Raw genomic sequence first — 27,273 nt, 5'->3', positions numbered from 1 at the left:
ATCACTGGGCGGGGATTTTGTTTATTCTAAGGTTCAATAAACAAGAATAGCATATATAGCTACTATTTAATCCTCTGTAGAGGTCAAAAGTCTTTTAATACTTGGGGCTTATTAATATTTTACGCATGCGCCACCCTGTTATCGCTAATACGATCAAAAAACTTACTAATTTATCACGAAGCTGACACCTCGGTATCAATTAAGATAATAAAAGACATCGGATGTTATCACAATTATTTTTAATCACAAATGTTTACAATTTATCAATTAGAGATGCTTACAGAACATTGCATTTCACCTTCACAAAATAATTTATTATATTTATTCATATTGTATAAATGGCACGAGGATCCGTGAGACAATGGGAATGTTGTATCATCACAATAAAATTATATTACATGTGTTATAAAATATAAGGTAATATTTAGGTGAGGTCCAATAAAATGGGCTGGTATCACTCAGCAATAAAGTTTACACCAGGAACGCAAATGCCTATGCAGTTTAGCACATGCTAAAAATATTTGGACACACGTAAAGATTACCTAATATTAATTGGTAAGTGCCATAGAACATACAAAAATTTGTTCATAAAAACAATAGGTATTAGTAAACTCCATTATATAATATTTTATTCTGTAGTACCGCCTTGGTACTTAAGTGTAGTGCCGAAAAGGAACTCATTATTCAAGCTTTGTCAACGTCGCAGCTTGAGGTAAGTTAGTTCATTATAAAAGACTCTATTAGTTAATAAAATGCATTTTAATTTATAATTACTTATATTCTCTCTTATATTATAATAATTAGTGGTCCACAATATTCTTCATAAAACGAAAACACAAGGATTGTGACAAATAAACTAGCAAGCTAGTAAAAACCATATGTAAGTTATTGATATTTAAACTTATAACAAACGTACAGTTATTTTTCTAAAAATAAATAGCTAAAGATTCGTAATAATTACTTCATGAACCAAAATGAATCTAACCAAATGATAAAGAAACAAACTTTCAATTTTAGGATTGTCGCTTGCATAATCGCCATCACATGTAAGGCTTTCATAAGGCACTTTATTCATAATCTTATCCACGTGTTCACAACATCACTATATTTAGTACCTATATTTTATTCGGAGCAAAACCGCACCAAAGCGGTACCTTGCTCAAAGATTTCAGTATAGCAATATAATCCGATACAATATCGGCTTAGAGCCGTCCGAAATATAGTGCTCTTAACTGTAAACAAGTTTTAGAGTGGAGTTAGAGCAAGTTGCCTGCAAAAATGTAGCTGGGCCTTAATGAAGTGCAGTTGTGCTGACCGCTTGTGTACCGGCTCCCACTTCTAAACAAGGAAAAATAATAGCCACCCCTGTTCTAGTAAACAGACTGGCAATTTGGAGGGTACGAATAAAGCTTAACTAGTGTTGTGCTGAAACTCATTTATAATCTGTAACGTAGAACTCAGAGAGCATCACTATTGATGTCGTGCAGTTTTTGAATTTGGAACTAACTGACATAATCATAAAATTTGTTATTTTTCGGGCTTAATAAACAATGAGTCTGTAATACAATAGTGTTACTAAATGTCTGTAGTTGGACGCAGTGTGAGTTCTAACATTTCCATTCATACTATTCTCGGATTCATACAAAGAGCAATGTAAAGAGATTCGATATTATTTTAACATTCGACGCTGTTTTGTTTTATTCAAAAGTATAATTCCTTTCTCAGAATCCCTGTAAATACTTAGGCGTCCTTATAAACTTGGCGAGAGTTTACAAGAACTTACATTACAGTAACTTATATTATGTTTGTACTTGTTGTTTTGCTATTTAGATGTTAGTTATAATATAAAGGCACTTTTGAACGAGCTTATACTATGGTAAATAAATAATAACATGCATATATTATAAAAAATACTTAAGTATCATGTTGCAATTTTTGTAGGCACTAGTTCCGTTTGCAAGTTCGTAGTTACACATCATTATTTTCCCTCACATTAGGTAATGTGAACTATTAAGTAAGTGCCCGCATGTTGTTGGCACATATAATACTCTTATCAAACTTAATTACGAAAACTATGTTTTCGTGTAAAATAGTAGATCTAGTCTTTTATATAGATACGTACAAAACTTGGCATTAGATGGAAACGGAAGTCCATTCTTCAATATATTTGTAAATAGGTATCTTAAAATACATAAATTGGCTATTTTTCTATGGTAAAAATTAAATTCGAAACCTTATAGAGAAAGTGAACAAGGAACCCAAAATTCGTGTCGCAGCACTTAAAAGTGAATTCTTTGGTCTTTATAGGTCTCGCTGTAACAGTTAACAACCACAATATAACAAACAAAGAAGACAGACTCGACAAATTGGGTCCTCTGCGGAATGTCGCCACGTAGCGCGGACGGAGAATTAAGTACTGCATAATGTTAAAGTACTACGCATAACAAACGGCTTAAATAAAGTGTACAGTTTTAAATAAACTTATAAAATACGTATACTTTAAATTAAAAATAATGTACTTCATCACAAAGTGATCTTAACGCTAGCCATATGGTCCTCACCCTTCTCGTACACTACTTTTTTGGGCGAATACAATTTCTCTTGTATCGCTGCGAATGACTGTCCTTTAGTTTCAGGCAGTTGCAATAATATAAATATAACACCGAACACCGACAACACACCGAATCCCCAGAAAGCGACGTAGTTACCTAAATTATCCGCCACCACTTGATACAACTTCGTCACTGCGAACGTCATTAGCGCCACAAATATTTGGATCACACAAGTCGCTTTTGATTTAATGTTTGTGGGGAATATTTCCGAAGTTATTGCGAAAGGCACTGTAGCTAAACCTATGGTATATGAGAATATAAATATTGGTATCACAACGATAGGAATGAATTTCACACTGACGATGTACTCGCTGTTTTGGTGTTTCATGAAGAAGTACGCCCCGATTATGACGTTGGCTAGTCCGACGCCACATGATGATATAAGTAATAGGGGTTTTCTTCCTAATCTGTCCACTAGTTGTGAGGACATCGCCGATGTAAGGAGCTGCACAGTGCCGAACAATATGCAAGATTCTTCGGCGCCCAATCCTCCTTCAGCTGCACCAAATATCTGCTGAGCATACGATATGATGGCCGTGCTGCCACAGAACTGTTGCGTAAAATATATGCCCATCAAAATGATGAGGCCTTTTCTGTTCCCTCCAACAGTGAACAAGTCTTTCCACCGGCCTTTTTCCTTCATGTTTTCTGTGACCAAGTTGCTCATACTTTCTAATTCCTCTCTGACGTAGCTTCTGCCTCTAAGTTTTTTGAGCGAGGATTCAGCCTCTTGCTTCTGTCCGTGTTTGATGTAGTAGTATGGGGACTCCGGCATGGTGCTGAACGTCACCACGAAGAGGATCGGTATGGCGATGTTGAAGCTCGCCAGGCCAAGCATGGACACGTACGGCCCGATGCAATACTGAGACAGGATACCAAACTGAAACATAATGATTACAACGTTAATCTAGTTGTTTAACTGGGATTGAAATAATAGCAGCATAGCAAAATTATGGATGTGGTTCCCAGTGTTTAATTTTGAAATGAAGCTTTGACATACAAATTGCTACATAAGTGCATACGATGGTTTATAACCCATTCCATTTGAAAGTCTATAATACCAAGAACTTCCACAGTTGCAAAAGGTGGACTGATATTGCGTAGGTATAGCAATTTGAATCATGTCAAAGCTTTCCGGGATTTGGTCGGCTCAGATAGAATGTATTCTCAGCAATTAAATTGTATAGGCATTCCCACTTGAAAGTGATTGTACATGTGGTCGATTCTACATATTGATTTTGATTTATTGTGTTTTAGGAGTTTTGATCTATTTGTAAGGGATATACTAATTGCAATGAGTAAAATAACGTTTTGTTAATGTCTTTATAATTGTCATACAAACCGATGGTTTAAAAACTCTAGTATTTTATCGTAATTTTAAAATTAAGAAGTCGCCATCAAATCTGAGTCCAAAATTTATCTCAAAAATATAATAATAAAAATCTCAGAAATAGAGGAATCATATTTTAATAAGTCTTCCTACTGTATTGACGAATAGGCACTTTAGGACGGTAATAAGCCAGTTTTATATTTAGACATTGAGAGAGAACATTTTCTTTAATCTTTTATCTGATACAGACATCTGAACAAACTAAAATAGCATTTTATTTATGTAAATAGGTATTAAAGTTTATATTTTCTGATACATATTATAGCATGAATAAATTAATAGGAAATATAGAAACAAGGTTATTAATTAATGCTCTTTGAGTGTTTCTACTTATTAGCGACCGCATACAAAGTGTGTTTAGATCTTCGGATTATACTGTATATTTACATCGAGGTTGTTGAAACTTGTTTTTAATTAGTCTAGATCGAGATCAAACCTGACAGCAGATAAAATAATAATAGCTTTATCTATCTATTATTAAAATCAAGTAAACAATATGATAATAAGAATTCTAAGTTGGTACCTATAAACACAATAAAGAATACAGAATTTCCTCAGATTAAGTTTTAATGTTGCTACACTATTTTTTCCTTTGCCTACTAAATTATTTTTCTACAATGATGGATGTATTCAGTGGATTTTAACTTTTTCCTCAAATTTCTTTGTTTGAGGTTTATCAAGTAGGTACCAAGCAATGCCAAAAGTTACTGTATTCAAAATAGTTTGTATTTTTAAATATTTTTTCCTCATTATATTCATACATAGGTACCTAATCTGTCCAAGAATTCTATTGTTTCACAAAAGGAAACCACAGGCACGTAACCACTGCTTTGTGGGCTGTATGTAGGTATGCCTGATAATACGCCTACTAGGTACTCCAAAATCGTTTGCAAAACCGAATAGCCACTCCATTCCCAGAAAAGTGCTTAAACGTCACAATAAATTAGCTGTACGACTCAATTACTCATTCGTACAATTGACCTTGAGATCATAATTCGGGTAGCAGACTGACCTTCGACATGACAGTGATGAGTGTTGCCATGGCGCCTCTGACGTCATCGGACGCGATTTCTCCGAGGTACATGGGCGCGGTGGTGTAAGCAATTCCGTACCCGAGACCTGAGATCAGACGGGACGCGTATATCGTGGGTACGTTCCCTGCGAACATCACTAGTATCCAACCAATGATGTAGGGCACTGAAGCGAGGAGTAACGTCTTCTTGGTGCCGATCCTGTCTGCCAGGTACGACGCAGGAATGGGACTTGCGGCTGGAACGAAAAAAGAACAATAATATAGCTTATTATAGTATGTTATGAAGGCATTCAATGACGTGTAAGCGATGATTCAATACCCTTTGTAGTCTAGACCTATCCCACTTTGCGGTCGATAGTGACCATTGTTATTACCTAATAAAACGTATTTTTATGACTGTAATAATCTTTATTTATGAACAGGCTTTGTTCAAAAAAAACGTTCGAGAAACATTCGTCCTTTGTTACAGCTTTCAGCTTTAGAGGAGCTTGTGGCTAGTTAGCAACCGTAAAGGTCTCATCCTCCGAGCCTTTTCCCAATCATGTTGGGGTCGGCTTCCAGTCTAACCGGATTCAGCTGAGTACCAGTGCTTTACAAGAAGCGACTGCCTATCTGACCTCCTCAACCCAGTTACCCGGGCAACCCGAAACCCCTTGGTTAGAATGGTGTCAGACTGGCTTCTGACTACCCGTAACGACTGGTCTATTGAACCAATCAATTTGACAGCCACAGATTGTCAGATCGCCCAGATTGTACTGGTTTGAGAACAGTTAGACCAGAAGTCGAGCACAACATGAATACTCTGCTATATAACTACTTTGAAAATTTGTCATGAGAGGATATTCTAGTTCTTTTGCAATTGCTGATCTGTGCAGAAAAATAAATAGTTAAATTATATATTCACGAGCACCATAATATTATTTGGTGAGGTGCGCTGTTTCAAGATCAAGCGGTTATCATGTTTCATTCTAGACACCCGATCACATTGCGGGGTAAGAACATTTTTATGTTATCCACAATACCTATCGAGTTACGAAGGCCAACCTCATCATTTGGGATTACTGAACAAGGCAGAATCACGATCATGTTACGACTTGGATTAATGTGCCGACTAAATATGTAATGCCTTCGGGAAAATTAATCGATTGTGTAATTTGAACGTAAAGTTTCCACTTTCCTTCGTACAAGGCAGTGCAAATAGTCGGATAGCCTCGATATGAACTGCGTACGTAGGACATGAGTGTGTTTGCTCTGTATAAGCATGACCTGATTTATTTCTCATCACTCGAGATTGAAAATCACATGACGTTCAACTTTCTATCGGTATTGCGATAAGTTCTTAGCACAGACCAGTCATTGTTACTCGAACTCGAACATGGAGTTATTGACCCGGTGCACATAGGAGTATTTAACCCAAAAAATCGATCAAAAGTCGAATATTACAAAGTATTCATAGAAGGTAGTTTTTGCTACCTGGCAAAACGGTAGGGTCGGGGGGACAATAAACCGCTAGACTCTCTTTTGTTCTTGCTAAAATTCCGTTCACAATCAAGTCGTCTTTCTAACGCAAGCTTGATCGCACGAACTTAATACCCAGTGAAAGTGAGTTAACTTAATTGTTAAAAATAAGCGTGACAGTTAGATTACTCGGTATAAATCATATTTTAGTTATGGACGGTGCAGAACAAGGTATGTAAAATTTATATTACTATTTTTTTTTGTAATATATACCTTTAACAATTATTTACTCCATCTTTTATGGGGTACATTAAAAAGATGAGTCGATTTTAGCCTTTTCCAATATTTCAAAGTCTTTTTGTTGTATTTCCGGACTTTTCCCGGGTCAAATTCTTTTTTCATCCTGTTGTTAGATATGCATATTAGAAATTTAAAAAGAAAATAGCTGCCAACATGTGCCAAAATGAAAACATTTTGAAAATTAAGTGCATGTGGTATTTACAAAAACAAACTTTATTTTGCGGTCACTTAAGTTAATTTCAGATTTCTCTTGTTGTAGGGGATATTCTGGTACAAAGGTCGTGACGCGAAATTATGTTTTCCGAAAATCGAGGGAATATACTGAACCAGATTTCGGAAAAAAGTTGGATTTATTGGAGTTTGAAATAATTAATGACTCTTCATTCCCAACTGATCAAAAATCATAGTTTATTCATACATTTTCTCGTCTCAAGTCTGAAATGAAGTCTAAGTGGCAGACAGCAAAGCGAACAGAAAGTGTATTTTTGAAAAAATACCATGATTGGTTACAAGGCACTCTTGAAATACCGAAAAAAAAATAATATTGAAAAATCCCCGGGTCGGCCAAGCAAAGAGTTCGCGGAACTAACAGACTGCAGTAAGCGTCGGAAGACATCACATTTACGAGGCAAAAATGAAGCAGATACACTAATTTATGCAGGTCAAATGGCGCTTCGTGATAAAGGAAATGTGGATGGTGCATACGTGATAAAAGATATTATGGCATCCCCAACACGTGGTCGGAAATATCGTGAAGCTTTCAGAAAGAGCGCAACTCCTGAAGCAAAAATTAAGCAACTATCGCCAAGTCAGGCTTTGTCTATATTTGTGGAAGCTGCATTAACAAGAAAGCAGTACGAAATAATTAGAGAAAGTTCTAAAAAACTATATCCGTGCTATTCCATTTTACAAAAAGCAAAACAAGATTGCTATCCAAATGCCGAGTCTTATAGGGTCACTGAAACGTGTGCAGAAATTCAGTTACAAGCATTATTATTTTAATACATGGGCCTACAGTTATTAGACACGCCATACTACCAATAGGGACCTTATCAGAAGCTGCAGAGGCTCGTAATAAACATTTTCGAAAATTCAGGGAACAATATGCAAGAAAATTCAGTAGAACTGACTGTAATATGGATGTCTTAAATAGATTATTATTAACTTCAGACCCATATTTGACAAGTATTAGACGAAAAGTGACTAAAAAGTCAATAAATTTTAAACTAGAAACTAGGGAAATGTTAATGTCCTACGAAGTTGATAAGGATAAAGAGAATGCAGAAGATAGTGAACATGATTCAGGTGAAGAAGAGTAGTTATAAGCGATTTAATTAATTTAATAATGTATTAGTTTATAAGTTTTTAATTAATACGTCTAAATTGTTAAAGATTGCAATAAACAAATAGAGACAAATTATTTTTTTTACACTTATTTCAAATTCCTGTTAAAAAATAAATCAAAATAGTTTTTTTTTTTACTTTTTGAGTACATTTTAATGCCAATAAATAAATTATAGCAGATAAATAATTTTGATCGACTTTATTGATCAAATACCCCTATGTGCGGTGGTGAAATAAGACGGTATCACATGATTGAACCGTAGCGAATGGAAATAAATTACCGTGGAAAATTAGTGACTTAGAATAGAATTCAATTGGCATGAGTGAAATTAGGTTTCGTGAAATAAGTTAGGTTGAAAAATTGGGATGAACAACACGTGTAACTATGATTGTTATGAAATCAGTAACTATTTTCTTGTAATATGAACCGAAAAAATATGATTTGCGAAAGAGCTCCTCCTGCAACTCATAAATTTTTAGCAAGTTAAATTAGGCTTTTTTCAGTTTTGGTGCATTATCAATTATAACATGGATTGTGGTACTAACCGGAACATAATATCATAAGTGAGGCGATCCATGAGCTCTGATCTGCTGAGGTCTGTATGGGCGAGTCTGGGGCTAGCAGAATGGGCAGCGTGGGTGAAGTCCAGCCCACTGTGGTGCCAGCCGCCGCCGTGATCAAAGTAGCTGAAACATTTTAAAAAGTAAATTAAAATCTATAGTTACAAGAAAGTCGTCTTAGTTACTACACCTTAGGTAAAACTGAAGAACGGCTGAAACAATTTGATTGAAAATTGGTGGGGACTAGCTTAGACCGGGACGAGCAACTTTATATTGTCACCAGATTATGGAAACTACATAGATATGTCGGAGGCGAACATCAAGGATGGCACTATCGTCCGACATCAGTTAGGGTAATGAAGCAAAGAGATAACTCAAAGAAACTCAAACACTCACACTCAAAAGTCAAACGTTTATTCAAATTAGTCAGAACAAAAGACAGCCCCCAAAACGCCCGCCCTTCGCCACTTCCTATGTGTTTTGGCTTGGGGAGAAGAAGTGGCGGAACAAACTCCCCAGCAACACATGTCGGTCTGTTAGGTTAGAAGAACCTTTACACTTTAATTTCAAAAGACACTTTACACACTTTACAATATGGATCTACAACAGTACTACAACACTAGGCAATAACACTAGGTACACTACACGTAACGAAAGGCAGTATCGAGATGTGCGCAGCACGACGCCTCGACCAAGACTGAGCTCCGCGGACGCCACGCCGACCACCACTACTCTGCCAAGCGCGCCAAAATGTTGTTTCACCGGAAACGCCACCAGAGGGCGCGCTTGCGTGACGTTTAGTGTCCGTACTATTGACAGTCTCCGACACGGCCATCCTGCGTAGACCCACGTCCTCGTGGGTTAATCTGCAACAACACAAACACAGCACAGTATGCACAGTACAACCTCGGCCACTCCTGACCACTATGTAGCACACAGGCTACCAACTGCCACACAGGCTCCTAACTGCCACACAGGCTCCTAACTGCCACAGGCTCCTAACTGCCACACGGGCTCCTAACTGCCACACAGGCTCCTAACTGCCACACAGGCTCCTAGCTGCCACACAGGCTCCTAGCTGCCACACAGGCTCCTAGCTGCCACACAGGCTCCTAGCTGCCACACAGGCTCCTAGCTGCCACACAGGCTCCTAGCTGCCACACAGGCTAGTCATTGTCAAGTTTGTCTGATCAATCTAAACATTTTCAATGCAATAGAATGCTTTCACCTTGTGCGATGACATGCGATGTCCTGGCCTGCCGCAACTCATACGGCCTCCACGACGAATCCGGGGGAGGATGACGCTCCAAACAGCAACTGCAGCGCACCTCGCGCGCCGCTTGACTAGTGGACCTCGTCCTGTTCTCCAGGCTCGGTTCACCTTAGATGTTATCGGGTTTCCACTCAACACCTCAACGCGCATGACGATGCGCACATCGCTATGGCGCGCAGTACAGCAAGGCTTTCGCGGACGTGAAGCCACGTAGATGCACGAGCACCAACACTCCGACCTTACGATGACACGTCAGGCTCCTGGCAGCTGGGATGCTCCGCAGTAATTTTGTCGCCAGATTGCACAATAATCACCGTCATTGTTGAAACCATAACCGTGGTTACTATAACCTCCATATCAAAATTCTGATGTTCCCTTATTTTCTTCTCCCAGTAGGTTGGTATTCAGCCTGTGCCTATCGTGCACTCAGAAATCCAGAAAGTTTGTCTTCACGTGGCGAATTCTTCCGAAACTAATCCACCATCGGCCGCCACACATCACTCCGAACGAGCACATCACTTTTCACTTTTTCACTTTTTGAACAATGGCATGGCAATCCTTAACACACGTGGGCATTCGGATTGCATCCCACTTCTGATGTCGGAGGCGAACATCAAGGATGGCACTATCGTCCGACATCAGTTAGGGTAATGAAGCAAAGAGATAACTCAAAGAAACTCAAACACTCACACTCAAAAGTCAAACGTTTATTCAAATTAGTCAGAACAAAGACAGCCCCAAAACGCCCGCCCTTCGCCACTTCCTATGTGTTTTGGCTTGGGGAGAAGAAGTGGCGGAACAAACTCCCCAGCAACACATGTCGGTCTGTTAGGTTAGAAGAACCTTTACACTTTAATTTCAAAAGACACTTTACACACTTTACAATATGGATCTACAACAGTACTACAACACTAGGCAATAACACTAGGTACACTACACGTAACGAAAGGCAGTATCGAGATGTGCGCAGCACGACGCCTCGACCAAGACTGAGCTCCGCGGACGCCACGCCGACCACCACTACTCTGCCAAGCGCGCCAAAATGTTGTTTCACCGGAAACGCCACCAGAGGGCGCGCTTGCGTGACGTTTAGTGTCCGTACTATTGACAGTCTCCGAAGTAAGAAGAAGTAAGTTCAACTCAGTCTTGCGCGCGGCGTTATGTGTGGGTAACCCTTGTACATATACAGTGACTTTGTGTGCGTGACAAGAGGTACAGTCGGGTACAAATAAAGTTATTTAGGGGTTGTATACGGCTGTTTAAAGAAAAACAGTTTGTTACGTAATTTAATGTTTATTTATTTATAATGATTCTGAATCGCTACTTGAAAAATAAATGATGAATTTTCAGATTCGCTACTCTCACCAAGGTCAATTATAAATTTTGACTACATGTCAAAATTTCTATAGTATTCTTCTTTTTTCTTTTGTACATGTCGACAAGTATTACCCAACACCCTTCATCAATTTGACTTAAACGTTCATTTATGAGTTTCATTATTTCCGTCTTATTTTGGTCGACATTATGCGAAGCAATATAATTTTTTTAAAATTCCCCACACATTTTGTTTACATTATTATACTAGATTATACGTCTTTTTACATTCTTTTATTATTCTTAGCCCACACTTTTATTTATTGTCCGCGTACCCCGAGCTAGAAAATATGTAAGAAGTAGGTATTTAATTCATCTTAGATATTTCACCTCATTTATTTCTTAGATACTGTCAATGTCAATTTGAAAAAACGTATGAGAAAATAATGAAAAACTGTAAAATGTAATAATAAAAAAGCTTTGAATGTTTCATTTTTTGAAACGCTACTTAAACATTTTCTTAGTGAAGAACTAGACATTTTCGTAAACGACTGTACTCATAACAAAAAGCGATAAGAACACGTCATGCTCGGACGACGTCACTGTCACACGAATGAAAGTTGTATATTTACAAGCCGACGCACACATAGAGCCGCGCGCAAATCTGAGTTGAACTATCTATAGTTCCTTGAGACGCGGATGAAACCGCGAGCGAGAGCGGCGGGTGTAAATATAGATTGTATCACTAAGCTACCTGTAAAGCACAAATTAGGTTTGTGTACGTAGTTCAGAAACTGCACTTTGCAGTTAACTACGATAATTTGATAGAAAGTCTAAGTTGCTTGTGAATAAGTTGTTGGAAAACCGCCGTAGGTATAACTTATACGATAGAACCGTCGTTCCAAGACAGGAGTTAGGGTTGAATCGATACAAATGTGCCGTAAATTGATAAAGCTTATCGAGCAAGGAAAATAAATGTTTAAAATTATTGTATATTATTGAGTAATTTGTAAATTATGTCAGTGTCATTTTAAAACAATGATATGCATGTTTCCATAAAAAGGACTTTGTATTCTGAACTTTGTAACGGTAATCAAATAATCAGTAGGTATCGCAATTAAAATTTCCTTAAAACTTTCTGGATTATTATAAATACCTGAAACCTGAATAAAAATCTAATCTTAAATGTGGTTAATCAGTTAACCTCGGATTCCTTAGTAGCTAGGTGATTAATTATCTTCCTTTATTAGGTTCCCCAATTTTATATCATCATTAATCATATTTCTGTGGACTGCGCTAATCTGGAATTCCGATTAACGACTAGTAGTTATCCATTTAGAAAATGTGGAATTGTCAAGATAATAATACAAATAATATGCCCCGCAGGGCATCTGAGGCGGATGACGGGGAGTAGCGACCCCGCGGGGCTATATATCCGAGTGCTCCAGGGAGAGTATACTGTCCCCCATCTCCGGCTTGCCGGAGTGAAGCATGACGGGGGATAGGTCTCCCGCCTCTTGGCTTGCCTTCACCGGCCGGTCAGAGTGGAGTCGCTAGAGCAATGCTAGGAGGGTAGGTGCCTCGTGGTAAGTGGCGAGTGGGCCGGTGATGCTGGACCCACAGGGAGCGCGTGATCTGCGTTTAAAGTCCGCCGAGGTATCCTCACCCTTCTAAGCCGCTCATGTACCTGTTGCCCTCTTGTTGCTTTTCAGTGACTGATTCCCGGGGGCCCAGTAAGTGAGTTGGCGAGTCTCCACCTGCCATTTTTACGTGTATTTATTACATTGTTATCGGCAGGTGCCATAGTTCCCGTAGTTTCCCCATTCCTAGTCCATTAGCATCCCATCACAATAGCCCAAGTAGTTTTCATCCATAGTTAGCAATAGTTTAGCACAGAACCGGGGAATGTCCTTGGGTACATTTCTATAGTGTATACAGGGATAATCGTCGGTTTTGTGTCACCATTTCATTAAAGTTGTCTCAAAAGGGCTTCAGCGTGTTGGCTTCGGCCCCACGTTCGCCTCCCAAAAATCCGGGACTCTATAGTCCCGAGGTCTGGTAGAGACATACAAATAATATTTTAAACTAGAAAAATTTTATCTAGCATTTAAAAATACTTTGCCTGAAAATACATACAAAATACAGGATTGAGAAAACATAAAAGTGAATTGTTGATGAAAAGGTAAAACGAAACCCGTATTTCACAAAAAAAAAAAATAACGGTTTAGGTTTCACTTCGGATAAAAAAATAGATAATATTAGTAATTGCGGTTGCTTGCTGTTTCAATTTATATGCTAATGCTAAGTACATTAGATATGTAGTGAGGAATAGTGACGCATAGATCAATCGATCGACTGAAGTTCAGGTAAGTAAGGCGCGGTCTGTTCTTTGATGGGTGGCTTAAGTGGCTTTTGTTCTATAATTAATGGATTATAGTCACTTAGCTAGCATTTTTTATCGTATATTAAACGATGCCTTGGATCAACAGGTTTATTACGAAATATTATACCCGTATATGTGTTAACCAACTTCTTACATGTCACGGATTACCTACCTACATCCTTAAGAAATTCTTGAAGAGTGAATATTATAAAAATCTTCGTTCTTAAATCCTTACAAGCATTACACTTGCAACTAAGATTTGAAGTAGCTTTCGAAATAAATAGATATTCCCTCAAAGTCGAAAGGTCTTCAAACCATTCAGACTTCCCCACCTACCTTACATGATAATTTCAAACAACATGTTTATTTTAAGTCTACCTACAACGTTTATTTATTAAAATATACAAAACAAAACATTGATAGTGGGATCGTGTCTCCTCTTATAAACATTGAGACAAAAGCAAACAGTGCAGACATTTAGATATAGCATTTATTGAATGTTTAACAAAACCACTGTTATCTATTCATAATAGGACAATATTCTTGCATCTAAAACACGACTTGCAGTTTTTTTACTGCTATTGTTGACAAGAATACATTTACAAGAATAATATGTATTTTCTAACGGTATTCAGCAGTCTATCTGTATGTTTCCATGAATACCTATTGAACGTGTTTTCAACAAAATTGATACAGAGACTTGAATGTAGAGAGGAGAATAACAAACCACAATGTTGGTAAATGTGGCAAAATAATTATCAACAATGTGTAGGTATTTAACCGTAGCCAATTTAGTATCTCTATAGCATACCTACCTACTCGTTTTCCTCTAGAGACTAAGCACGAAAAAACTTGTCGTATATTCGATTTTTATCAGTTATGATTGGCGACTTAATACTTAGATCGATACCAAAATTATCCGCTACTACGTTTGTACGAATTACTACCATCTAAACATAATTAGCATATAGATATTTGAATCTAAAATCACAGTCGCCTAAAGGAAGTGAAAATTAGGTGCTAAAATTACTCGCCCTATTTGGCAACCAAACACCCTTTTTTGCACGGAATATTAGGGAACTTCTAAAAATAACAACCTAATTATCTAAATGTGTGTTCCATATTTGAATAGGTGGTTCTAAAAATACATTACTACTTACGCAGTTTGAGAAACCTGGCAAATAGAGGTATATTCGGAGAAGTATCTATCACTCACTGATTGGCATACTCGTAGCAGGTGAATATTTGATAAAAACAAAACAGTTTTTCCCTTTATAAAATATAGGAAATTACCACGCTCCTACTCGTTTTGATCTATACTTCGAAGGACACCACGTGTAAACGCATATATGTTGGTACTAATTAATTAATGAATAAGTACCTGAATGTCAATATACAATTTGCATTTACGCATTTGTTTATGACATGCACCATTTATTATTCAGCTAATCAAATGAGCGCAGCCTGTCATTTGTCAAGTCATTATATCAACAAGGTCTATTATAAAGAAATGCATCCTGTACTTGCATAGCTGACCCTACTGTCAAAGGAATGGTGCTAAGAACAGTATTTGATGCAGTAACACAACTTCCGAGTTTAATCCGATCCGACGGTAGGCACGGAAATGACAGGCTTACTCACTATGGCGATTAAAACGTAGTTTGAAACTTACTTGTTCGTAGTAGACTAATGTGCACGGCAAGCCGACTGGTCAGCTAAAACTCTTGAATAGACAGTCTAGGAAACTTCCTAGACAACCTAACTAGGTATAAGTGAATATGGATAGACGTTTAGCCGTAAATATGCAACTATGAGTTTTTGATACGCATCATTCTTCCATACTCTTCTATCTTCCGTCATATGCATTTTCGATACACATGAATTTTTATTAGAATGCGGGAGTAAATTTTACGTCATCCCTTCCTCATTTTTAAACTCTGATAAAGTATTTAATCAACGCTTAAAAAAATAAACTCGACGGTTAAAAAAGTTCATGGTTTTTTATCGACACAGACAAGGGTCGCTGGCTAGTCCCTAATGAAGCAATGTGACAGCATCAGCTTTTGGCTTTTGCAGAATATATCCAATATATCTCTGGTCCCTTTTAGTGACAGAGTTAATACTTAGCTCTATATTAGATGACGTGTGATGAGTTTTATCACTATTTATATTGCCTTAAATTATGTTACAAAAATTCTGCTTCTGAATAATGCTAAAATGTGAAAATGTGTCGGCCAGTCTTATTGGCATACACCCAAGCTAAGTGCATAATAAAGACATTAAAAAAATAATTAGTAAAGAAAAGAAAACTTGCCATATAGAATGTTAATTAGTAATGCATTTAGCTAAATTAATAAAAATGAAAGAGGCATATTTCTAGAAGATAGAGGTATAAATTGAAATTCAACAACCTGGCACCAAAACAGACTCTTACTGAGAAATTCGGCGTGAACATTCCTAATAACAAAACCCGACCTGGTAATAAGTGTTAGATACCCATGCTCTTTAGTTTAATTTGGTTTTAATAGAAACATAACAAAAGCAATAATATTAATAGCTACTTTTTTGTTTACGTATGTAATTAACAAAGACAATTGAATAAATGGCGGGACATAAACAATATAGAAATGCAACAAAGTTGCGAAACGATAAACGAGGACGCATTAGCAGTTTAAAACGATAACTAAGTACATATGTACGTGCACTGTTATGCAGTTACATGGACAAGAGGTCATAGCCAGTTATATCCGTTATATACATTACTGATTTACACTTCCTAACTGCACTAGAATAACATTTATTAATATCGGAAATATAAGTGTGACTATGGAATATTTATTATCTTTTCCGATCACTTGTAACTCCCGCTCTCATAGTCAATTAATAATAATTATTCGAAGAACGTAACTAAATGAACTCTTGATAAAACTAATGAACTTGAATAGCGAATATTGGTTACTATGTAGGCCATTAATCATGAGGTTCATTGAACTCGTCAATTGAGAGGAAAGTTTGATGATTTAGTTTTTACATGGACTTTGGTTGTGAGCCAATCATGCTATGGTCAAGGAACTAAGAACTATGGGGACACGACAGTAGCCACGCCAAGTCAATTGGGCACGACCTTATAAGCTAGTCCTAGATATATCTTGTGCCTGTTTTGGATTTTGTTGTGAGACGGATAGGCCTGTCAGAAAGAAAAATAGTTTACAATTCTAGATTCCTTGTAGTTGCCTAAGTAAGCTTTGTCTCCTGGGACACTTGTGAGATTCAAACATACCTATTTTTTGCCAGTTGCTGTATCATTTATTTTGATACTAACATAATTATGCGAGTTTGTGAAAAAAGATGTATTATTCATGTGTATTATTCATGAGGCCAATGACTAAGCTGCAATTTATCGATCTTATATTTGTCAGTTTGATTTGTTGTAAAATAAGTACGGACTTAAGACACCACGTGATGTGACTAGGAATACATTATCGTATGTATTTTTTCATCTACATTGTTTTTCTGCAAGTATTGGACAAACCATTCAGTTTAGTTGTGTGCGTAGTAAAATTGGATTGTACCCATCGATCAAAGTTGTTCAAAGAATATGGATATCCATAACACGTGTGTAGGTACTCATGTACCTATATCTATTTCTATGACTGACATGTGTGTTAAGGGGATAGAAATTCATTGAAATGATTAGTTTTAGGCGTGACAAACAATAAAAAGTTAATCTCTTTGACTGTAGTCAATTGATCATTGCAAAAATAGCATTGTCACGGAGAGGCCCCACAGCATTTGGCATTGGACGCGAATTGATTAACATGCATGTGTAGTACTTATTAAATAGTTTTTATTAACATTTAGTCTCGAAGGAATAGAAGGATACTTAATATTTATACCCACGTTTAGTCCCACGGTTGAGATGCTACTTCATCATCCGTGAACCGTGTGGCAGGAGGCTAACCTACCGCCATTTATCAAATATTATTTGAGTTTCTTTTTCTTCGAAGCATTTTTGCTAAAATGCCGATTTTCCTTTTACGAATCTAGTGCACTGAATACAAACCTTTTAGCGTACTAATTGGTAGAAATACCATACTTATATGAAATTGTATTTTGTTACAGTTTTTGGAATTTGAATACCACCTTTGCAATCAGATTAAGCCATCAGATTAAATTTTACATCATTTTAAAGCATTGTATAGCGAATAACTTGATATCAGACCGTGGATATTATGAAAAGATGTAAAAGAAAATGTCCGGAAAATTTTCATCAATCATTATAATTTGCATGAATGTCAAACGAGCGAGAGAAATTACAATACAAGATTTTTTGATGCAACAAATTGGTGTAAAATGGTAAAATGCGACTAGAAAAAAGCGAAACTCGACAGCAGTTTACTATATTTTTATTTCAGGAATATTTTTTTGGATTATAAAGGTCACTACTGACTAGTAAAAATGGTTTCAATATTATCATAACGCTATCAGTAAACTGATAAGAATAAATAAAACCGTACCATACTTGTGATTTTTTGTTATTGTTTACATTTGTTTTTTTTTTTTCAAAATGATAATGTTATCTTTTACAACTTGCAACATAAAATATTGAAATTGAAATTATTTTTGTTGTCGTGGTAGAAAAAAAGAGTAATAAGAAGTTTTTAGAAGTAGATATATAGGTATTATTTGTTTTTTTTTTTAAATAATGAGCATCATTTATTTAATTTCATCAGGTCAGATAGGCAGTCGCTTCTTGTAAAGCACTGGTACTCAGCTGAATCCGGTTAGACTGGAAGCCGACCCCAACATGATTGGGAAAAGGCTCGGAGGATGATGAATGAGCATCATTTACATATTTTTTTATCAAACCATGTAACTATCTTGTCATGATTATTAGGTTAGGTTATTACATATGAGGATCGTTTCCGCGTAAGTTTTTGCGATATATAAAGATATAACTAAATGACATGATCATGTGTAAAAAATGGTAACAACCTTAGTTCCAATGACACGTTTTTATGTCATGGATTTTTTTCACCAATTAATCAATAAGTAGCAGATTAGCTAACAGCCGACATCAGAATTTGTTGGAGTTTTCAGATCGCTTAAAAATATGTATTTGAAATAAAATTAAATTGAGACTATTTTGGAACTGATATTGAATTCTGTAAAAAGTTTGGTTACGATTATAATTGCTATAATTTAATAAAAATCTGTTAATATGTGATCTACTTTTTGACAAAAACAAGTCGATCGATATTTCCATATCCCAAGTTGTTGACATTCAGAACTTAAATAAATACTTCCGGTATTTTTGCTTGCGATAAGCGTCCCCTGAACACATACATGAATTTTAACTAGTAAAATCACGTGAACGCATATATTTATCATGTGTTTTCGATTTTTTCCCTTGACATATTATTTTTTATATTCTTTAGGTAAGTAACTCAGGCACAATAGATATGTAGATATAGTTTGGTCTTATCTGCAAAATAATTTGTAAATAGTGGAAAAAACGTAATCCAATACATTGCTTAGTATGTATTATTCTAGGTAGGTATACTGTAGGTAATTTTTTTGTTATGGTAGTAGTAACATTAGATTTTTGCCATGCAAATCAGCAGCTTTACAAGATAAAACACTATCGAACTTATTGCGGTAAAGATAAGGTTGATTGTTGATAAACAAAAGCTTTAATTGTCACTACTCACCGGTGTGACGGGACCCTAATAGGGGCTCGAGGCGCCATCGCTTCTGAATTGATATTACCTACCGTTTTTAACGTTGTTTTTCTAACTGTAGAATTTAATTACACGATCCCTTTGTCTTTTTCCAGACGAAAAACCTTGTAATTGTCGTGTAAAAAAAGAAAATAAAAGCTCCGAAATGATTTTAAGCGTTTAAAAAGTTGCGTTCCTAATTTGGAAGGTACTTTTTTCACAAGTGCCAATTCTATACAATAATGTGGGCTTGTGGCAATTTTCGTAGCTGCAGGCACTTTTTCTGATGGCATTCTTTTGTTTTGTTTATTTTTTAGTGTAAATTGAATCGTGTTTGACTTGACCTACTGCAAACGATGAAAGTGATATCTACTGTATAATTCAATTTTAGGTGTAATTGAAAAAAAAAAACATCAGAAAAAAGGTGTAACGGAAAAAAACAGAAAGAGAATTCCCAAAAAGAAAATGATAAGTATAACCGAATACTTTTCCTTGTCACGATGATAAAGGAAAAATAAACAAGTCAATCTTCGTATCTATTGTTATGTTTTTTTGCAATAATGTAAGTAGGTGCAAGTTTTCAAAAGGTTATTCACATTTGAAGAGAGAGAGAGGTATTGTCCAAATTATATAAAAAGTAATTAGGTACCTAGTTTACGACGTGTTTCATGTCTTCACAAGTTAGGTAGGTATATTGGTTTTTATAAAAAAGTCTTGTTTTTATTGTTTCTTATTATATATCTACTAGTTGGCAAAAGAAATAAAATAACATGACCAAAATTATTAATAAATTTTCTAATTTTCAAATTAAACTGTTTTACTTAAGTGATGCTGATAAAGTCAATATTGTTTTTATTTGGATTTATTCGTATACATAGGTAAAGAACTTACACTATTGATCGCATTATACAAATCCGTATACAATATATGTACCTACACTAGATCGTTTATCGAATGCATTGTTGTTTGTTTTTGTTCTTGTAATTATTAAAGTTGCAATTTAACCTTATGGACCCAGATCGCAATATTGGGTATTTTCACTGATTCACGAATGAGAAAACATTTGCATGTAGTTATAAACAAATAATATACAGAATTGTTATCTACGGTAATTCCCTGAGATGAACGTTATCAGCAATGAAGTTTGTGTTTTCAATTTTCTCGTTAATAATTGCTTTGGTGTTTGCAAATTACAGTAACTTGTGCCTACCTACTTGCAAAAAGTTGTTTTTATTATTTCTATAATTGTAGGTCTTGGTTTCCCCAGATATCCACAAAACAGGCACGTGAGGTACGTGATATAATCTTGTTACCCGCAAATAATTTAATAGGCCAGGGTCCTCTTTTATCGTGAAAAGTAAATAAAGGTTTGTGTCAAGGCGATGGACAGTACTATCGCAATATCTTCTTAAGAACTGATTAGATTGCACTCTAGACCATTTCTGTTAAAGTCTGATCATCATCATCGGCCTATCGCAGTCCACTGCTGGACATAGGCCTCTCCAAGTGCACGCCACTGAGATCGATTTTCGGCTTCGATGTTAAAGTCTATGGTACTTGTAAAAGGTCAGATTTCACTTTTAGGAACAAAAAACATGCTTGTAAGGCTTACAGCTGTCGAAACAGGTTTTAATTTTCCCGATTCATGATTCATGCTTTTATAAGCATTGCCAAGTGTAGTAAGTGATAAAAGATGGGCAAAGTACACAGGGTTTTCCTAAATAAATAACTATCATTTAGACTTGATAATTTGCAAACGCCATAGGCAAATAATGAATTAACATTTTCTTTTAGTGATGGTAATAAAAAAATCATGAGAAATCTGTCATAATATCTAAACGTTTTGACAGTTTTAGTCAATACAATGATCTAATACATTGTAACTGATATTAACTGGATAGCAGTTTACTGGGTATCGTGCTATTTTTATTATCTCAACTGTATCGGTGATAAGAGATAAGAGGTTTATTGAAATACTGGTTCTTAATGATGAAATCAGTAATTGAACATTGACTGTCCTCAGTTTGTAGTAATGAGGGCAGGAATATTATCTTGAATTGACCATCGTCTATTGATGAAATAAGATACTTATTCTATAGACAGTACCACGTAGTTAGGTTCCTAGGTATAATAAAGGTAGTGTTAGGTTCAAAGAACCAGCAATCCTATTATCGTTCCGCGTTGTTTGCCAAAGCCTAATTTCAATAGATTGTCATAACACAGTTAAGCTCAACCTACACATCAACTATTCAGCGAACACTCATTTTTTACAAGGTTTATGACTCAAACTGCATAGCATCACTCTTAAGTTAGATTTGCTACACTTTTTTTTATTTCACAGTTTGACGAATGGGCAACAATAGATATTGCTGATAAATGAACTATGGGTGTTGTGATCACGATGACAATCGGTAAATTCAGAATGTGAAATCTGACAGTTGTGCTGATCAAAACCTTGATCAGAGTTCAGACTACGGTTAATCACCCCAAGGGCACATTTGTTTACACAAAAAACAATTGAAGATACAAAATAATAAAAGACAATCTATCCAGCTTTGAACTGGATTGAATCTTAATTGAACTGAGTCATCTGGTAATAAAACCTATTACATAGATGGAGTTTAGTCTAGATCTTAATAATGTCTAGACAAAAAGAGCGTGTAGGAATGCTGATGGTACCGTTCATGTCTGTTATACCTATTTGAAAAAAAAGAGCATCAACCTACTGTATGTAATTAACTACTTATCGTGGGTGATACCGCAGAGCTGTGTTGTCGCCATGAACTAATTTTACAAGAGTGACAAAAACTGTACATAGGTATTTTTATTTGATTTCGACGCGTAAGAACCTGTATAAAAATCGTAATGCTGCGGTCATCACATTAAAAGACGTATTCGGACGCAAGCTTTTTAAAAGAATTAAGTTTCTTATAATTTTGGGACCTGGAACATTTTGTATTATCACCGACTTTATGTAGGTATTTTAATTCTGTGAAAATTACCTGATGTAAAATGACCAGAAGGCTGGCTATTACCTCGGACAAAGAATCAGCATGGCGATCCAACGAGGTAATGCTGCCAGCCTCTTGGGCACGCTCCCAGTTGACAGCGATGGGGACGAATTTTTTGACGCTTTTTAGTTGTTTGTTTTACTAGGATAGTTTTTGATTTTTATTGTAAATATGTATTGTAAATATCTGTGTTAATAAAGTAGGCACCTGATGTTTTTATGTTAGAAATATTTATTACCATAATCCAATTAACTAATGAAGGTGTGTCAGGTGCTTAATAAATTATTCTTAGGCACGCAAATTAAGTTTATGACAAATCAACATTATACAAACGCCTTCTTTACTAGGTGATTTATTTTCGAAAAAAAAAACCTAAAAAAATGTTTTTTTTTTTTAACAGTAGAGAAATTTAAAAGGTTTTTGTATACATTCGTGTTTTTGTATACAGTGCGCGTATTTTATGAAAGACTACATTGGGATACCCGTTGCTCGTTTTCACAATTTTCCATCTACATTACGTATTGCAAAGATGTGCCAAATGAATGATGCAAGAAACTGAAATTCAGTTCGAAGTTTACAGTTATTGAAAATTATGAATTAAGACGATATATGTATTGACGACCTCGATGGCGCAATGGTCACCATGCCGGACTGCCGGACCTGAGGTCCCGGGTTCAATTCTCGGTTCGGTCGGCATTTGTGTTATGAGCATGCTTGTTGGCCGTGGTCTGGGTGTTACAATATGTATTTATTAATATGTATATATGTAGTTTATCAGTTGTGTTAGCACCCATAACACAAGTTAATTAATAACTTACCATGGGGCTAACCGACCGTGTGTGAAAAGATGTCCCGACATCATTTATTTATTTATTTATGTATTTGATACTTTCTATTGTATGTGTCCCTTTGATTATTTTAAGACTGTCGAGATTTTAATTTATAATTTTACATTTTACACTTTTATTAGAAAACGCATTAACTGTAGTGACCAAAGTAACAACAAATGTTAAAATACATGCTTTATCATATTTAAACTAATTCCAAGAAACTGATAAATTATCTAGTAAAGTTGATAATGACCTACAATGCATTACTTGGATTTTTAACCAAATCAAGTCATGTTATTGTGCACTTTATTTTATTCAAAAACGTGAACTCATTTAAATAACCAAAATACATGGAAATGAAGGGACCTTGGAAAACCTAATAATGTATAAGATGTTAATGTAAAACGTAAACAGTATGAATAATTATTTCCGTGTATCTACTACTGTAACATCAGCTGTGTAATTCAAAAGTACGACAAGTCCACACAATAGGTACAGTGTGCGACAGAAATTGTTTATCATTTTAATGATTACACACATTGTTATACTCACATTATTTAGAGGTTAGGTTTTTGTTTACGTGGTAATCTCACAGTATACTAAACTGATTTCTATATATCACTCACCAATATAAGTCGTTAAGAATGATAACATAGGCTGAGAGTTATTATTAGTTAAACACGAAAATGGCAATAAAAATATTGTCATGTAGTGTCAGCATCAATTTACTTTGTAGCTGAGTGTACATTTACGACAATGGACTATATCAGTGAAGTTTATTGATGACAGCATATCAATGAAGAATCACTACACTACTTAATTTAAGTAGTTAGCAACAATCATTTCCGTATAAGAATTTTGGTTACAGCGTTAATAAATCGATTAAACAACGTGATTAACGTTTATCTATGAAATAGATATTAGACTTAGCTAAGTCACCGGAATTACCGTCATGAAAATAATATCGTAAATAAATGTATAACATGCGGATATGATGAGTTTTCAATATGTACCAATTTTAATATTAATTTCAATGAGATACCGGCACCATTATGTAAAAGAGGACGATATCATTACGAAATACGTTTGCATTCATACAAGGTAATTTAACAATGAGGTAATATCGTAATTGAACAATAATAACGTACCATACACAGTAACTTTAATGAAAACTTAATTAATGACATTAAAGTGCGTGAGTGTGCACAGTTTGCAAAACGTACGGTGTTGCCGGCACAACGATACGCGCACCAAAAACATAAATACGAATAAAACTATTTTGAAACACACGCACTGAACACATGATAAGTAAAAATAAAATCAACGAACCGCTGAGAGCCGTCACATATTCCCTCCACTTGCGGCTGTTGGTCATTGTCGGTGTTGTCGCGAACTTTGGGCACTAACATTTATGCTCTGTGACAGCGGAGCACGCATGGGGACACGGAGTGATGCGGTGCGCGACTGAGCGTGCGGTGTAGCATGCCGCTGTCGCGCTAATATTACTCGGCCACGTGTTGTCCGCGTTTCGTTGTAAGCGCCAATGGTTAGCTGAACGCGCCCAGACAACACAATAATATTCCCGTTTTGTTGACGGTTTCAGCTGTCAAAGTACTGCGTGAAGTCGTCCGCGGCGGGGCGCCTCTGCCGAGCCTGTGTTGCCTGCCTAGCTTCAGATATTGCTGTTATATGTTTTATCGTTCGTTGTGCACCCAACCAGACAGATAACGTCACAATGTTTGTGCAAAACTTCACATCGTTAATTTTGTTTTGTTTTTTGTTTACGGGATTCCACCTTTTTGTAATGATTTCATTTATTTATACAATTCTGCTTTTTTACTGAAGAAGATGATAGCTACATTAGAACGTGACATTTTTGACAACCATTTTATTTCTTTGTAGATTCGTATTTCATAACTTACAATAAAAAGTTTCACTGTACTATAATTTCCAATAGGAACTGATTCAAAACAAATGAAGTCTTGTTGTGTTTACTGGTAATCACTTTACGCAAGGTTACGACACATGCAATATTCGTGGCAACCGCTAAAAATAGTCTTATCGCCTGGTTTTGTGTTCGGGAAATGTTGCTGTAGGAATAATAATAGCTTGTTGTATTAGAATGAAAATATACAAGTATTCATCACGGGTTGGATGTTTGACACTGATCATAATACTAACTGTCGCACGGAGAGCAGAAAGATCTAGACCGAAGAATATAAATATACACCGATTGACTGACTCACTAATCTGCACATTGGACTTGAGAAAGTCTAGTGCAGATCTGTTGCTATGACAACGATGTAAATAAAATTTCAGATGTAAAGGTTCAATGTCCAAGAAGTTTCTAATAACGTTACTTATTTAATATCTTAGATATTAACATTGTTTCTTCAGGGAGTAGTATACTTGGCAGCAATATAGAGTAGTTTTATAACTGATAATTATATTTTCTTATCCCTGTTAAATTCTTTCATCCGTCTTATGGTTCGAAACTTTCAAAGAAGTATCTTTGGTGCTCCTAAAGCCTAGAGCCCTTTCTATGAATAACTAGGTCCCAATTTGCCACTGAGCATGGCAACCTGTTAAGTGACTGTTTTCTAACAGTATTCTGTATTTGATGTGCGTTTTAAACTACACACACACCTACTGAAGGAAAAATGCTAATTTGCTAATTTTGTCAATTCAAATAGTACGCTTCAAATACCATGGCCCTAACAATTTATTATTTTAATTGATTTTACTTTTGTACCGTATTCTAACTGCTTTGTTGCCCATCAATGAAAGCGCCCGCATAGCTATACTTTGTTAGAAAAACAAAAACAATACAAAATAACAATTGATTTTACTATTTAAAAATAATAGGATTTTAGTGTATTGTGTATTAGGTACTTAAAGTTCTTGAACCATAAACCATAAACGGAATCCTCAGTTAAATATTGCACCTACCTACTTTTTCTCAATTTTTTTGTTGCTATTCTTGGGGCCAAAGGAATCGATAAAGAGGTTGTTTGAAGTGGTAATTTTAATGTAATAGGTAGCCATAGGCATTTTTCGGCAATGTCAAAGCAAAAAGCAGCAATTTTGTCCGGCGTGCATACTTTTTGTGAACACTACTAAAAAAAAAAACGCACGCTAGTATATTCTTAGATTTCGTTCGTCTCGGATTAGACAATGTTGGTATTTATGGTGCAATCCAGAATTCATGTTTGTGCTTGTTAAATTTAACTCGTATTAATTAATGATGCGATGACTTACATAAATCATTTATATGATGCAATCGTATTCATCATCCTTAAGAATAGGTTAGGTTGGATATCTACCACGGAGGAAGGAAAGTCATTTTGTTCTCCATGACAGCTACTTACATTATAAAAAGGACTTAGTTTCAAATAATGTAGATGCTGTCATAATTGCAGATATGTATAGTGTTTTTAACAGTATTCCTATTACATATCCTCTGATAGTATTTTCAACCATTTAAACGGCTTGTGGTACTTCAAATCCAGACACGAATATGTAAAAAACAGGTTCTTCACACTTGGCTGATCATGAAAGAAAAAAAAAAACTCCGAAGTAAGACAGTTAGTCGCCTAGCATTAACACCAATGTACGACATAAATCTAGTCAATCCAATTGTAACACAGTCATTCGTTTTAAGACGAAACTCTGCGATGTTACTGACAGGGTGATATATTTAAGTCTCGAAAAGAAGATTGACTAATGTATTGAAAGAACCAAAGTCAGGTCGAAGATCGCAGTTAGTGAGAGCAGATAGGTGACATCATCATGGCGACAGAATGCCTTAGGGACTGGCCGAAAATAAAAATCACCTTTTTTGGGTGCCTGAGAACTTGGTTGTGCTGCTTCCTTTTTTAGCAGCGTAAAGATGTTCAGGTACTCTTTTCTTTGAAATTAACGTAATAATAACACATAATGACCCAATTGTAGAAGATCAGATCCCTCAGCCCCGCAAGCTCTATTGGTTCCCAGTGAACTCTTCCTATCTTAAGTAGGTTGTCACTCAGGTTGACCGTATAAATG

At 35.9% G+C, this 27,273-nt stretch overlaps 1 protein-coding gene and 1 long non-coding RNA gene across 2 annotated transcripts; one reads left to right on the top strand and one right to left on the bottom strand.

Moving 5' to 3' along the window:
- Positions 1 to 222: 222 nt before the first annotated feature.
- Positions 223 to 24,919, bottom strand: LOC110383773 (facilitated trehalose transporter Tret1). Its single transcript, XM_021344657.3, has 4 exons — positions 24,559 to 24,919; positions 8,684 to 8,824; positions 5,015 to 5,271; positions 223 to 3,492 (listed from the first exon to the last, which is right to left on the bottom strand). Exons 1-4 carry the CDS (start codon positions 24,602 to 24,604, stop codon positions 2,524 to 2,526), a joined length of 1,413 nt encoding a protein of 470 aa, XP_021200332.1. The 5' UTR covers positions 24,605 to 24,919; the 3' UTR covers positions 223 to 2,523.
- LOC135119300 (uncharacterized) lies at positions 6,344 to 8,210 on the top strand. Its single transcript, XR_010278148.1, has 2 exons — positions 6,344 to 6,724; positions 7,053 to 8,210. It is a non-coding gene; the product is annotated as an uncharacterized LOC135119300 (long non-coding RNA).
- Positions 24,920 to 27,273: the final 2,354 nt, after the last annotated feature.

This window comes from Helicoverpa armigera, chromosome 3 (assembly GCF_030705265.1).
Source record: "Helicoverpa armigera isolate CAAS_96S chromosome 3, ASM3070526v1, whole genome shotgun sequence".
Lineage (NCBI taxonomy): Eukaryota > Metazoa > Arthropoda > Insecta > Lepidoptera > Noctuidae > Helicoverpa > Helicoverpa armigera.
The sequence above is the reverse complement of the archived record's forward strand: the minus strand, read 5'-3'. Positions and strand labels throughout refer to the sequence as shown.

Bases quoted from the DNA above. Each gene is read 5' to 3' on its own strand.
- LOC110383773 (XM_021344657.3), bottom strand. From the start codon at position 24,604: ATGACCAACAGCCGCAAGTGGAGGGAATATGTGACGGCTCTCAGCG. The intron at 8,825-24,558 runs GTTCGTTGATTT...AAAATGTTTCAG, and splicing joins ATATGTGACGGCTCTCAGCG to CTACTTTGATCACGGCGGCG. The intron at 5,272-8,683 runs GTTAGTACCACA...TTTTCGTTCCAG, and splicing joins ACTTATGATATTATGTTCCG to CCGCAAGTCCCATTCCTGCG.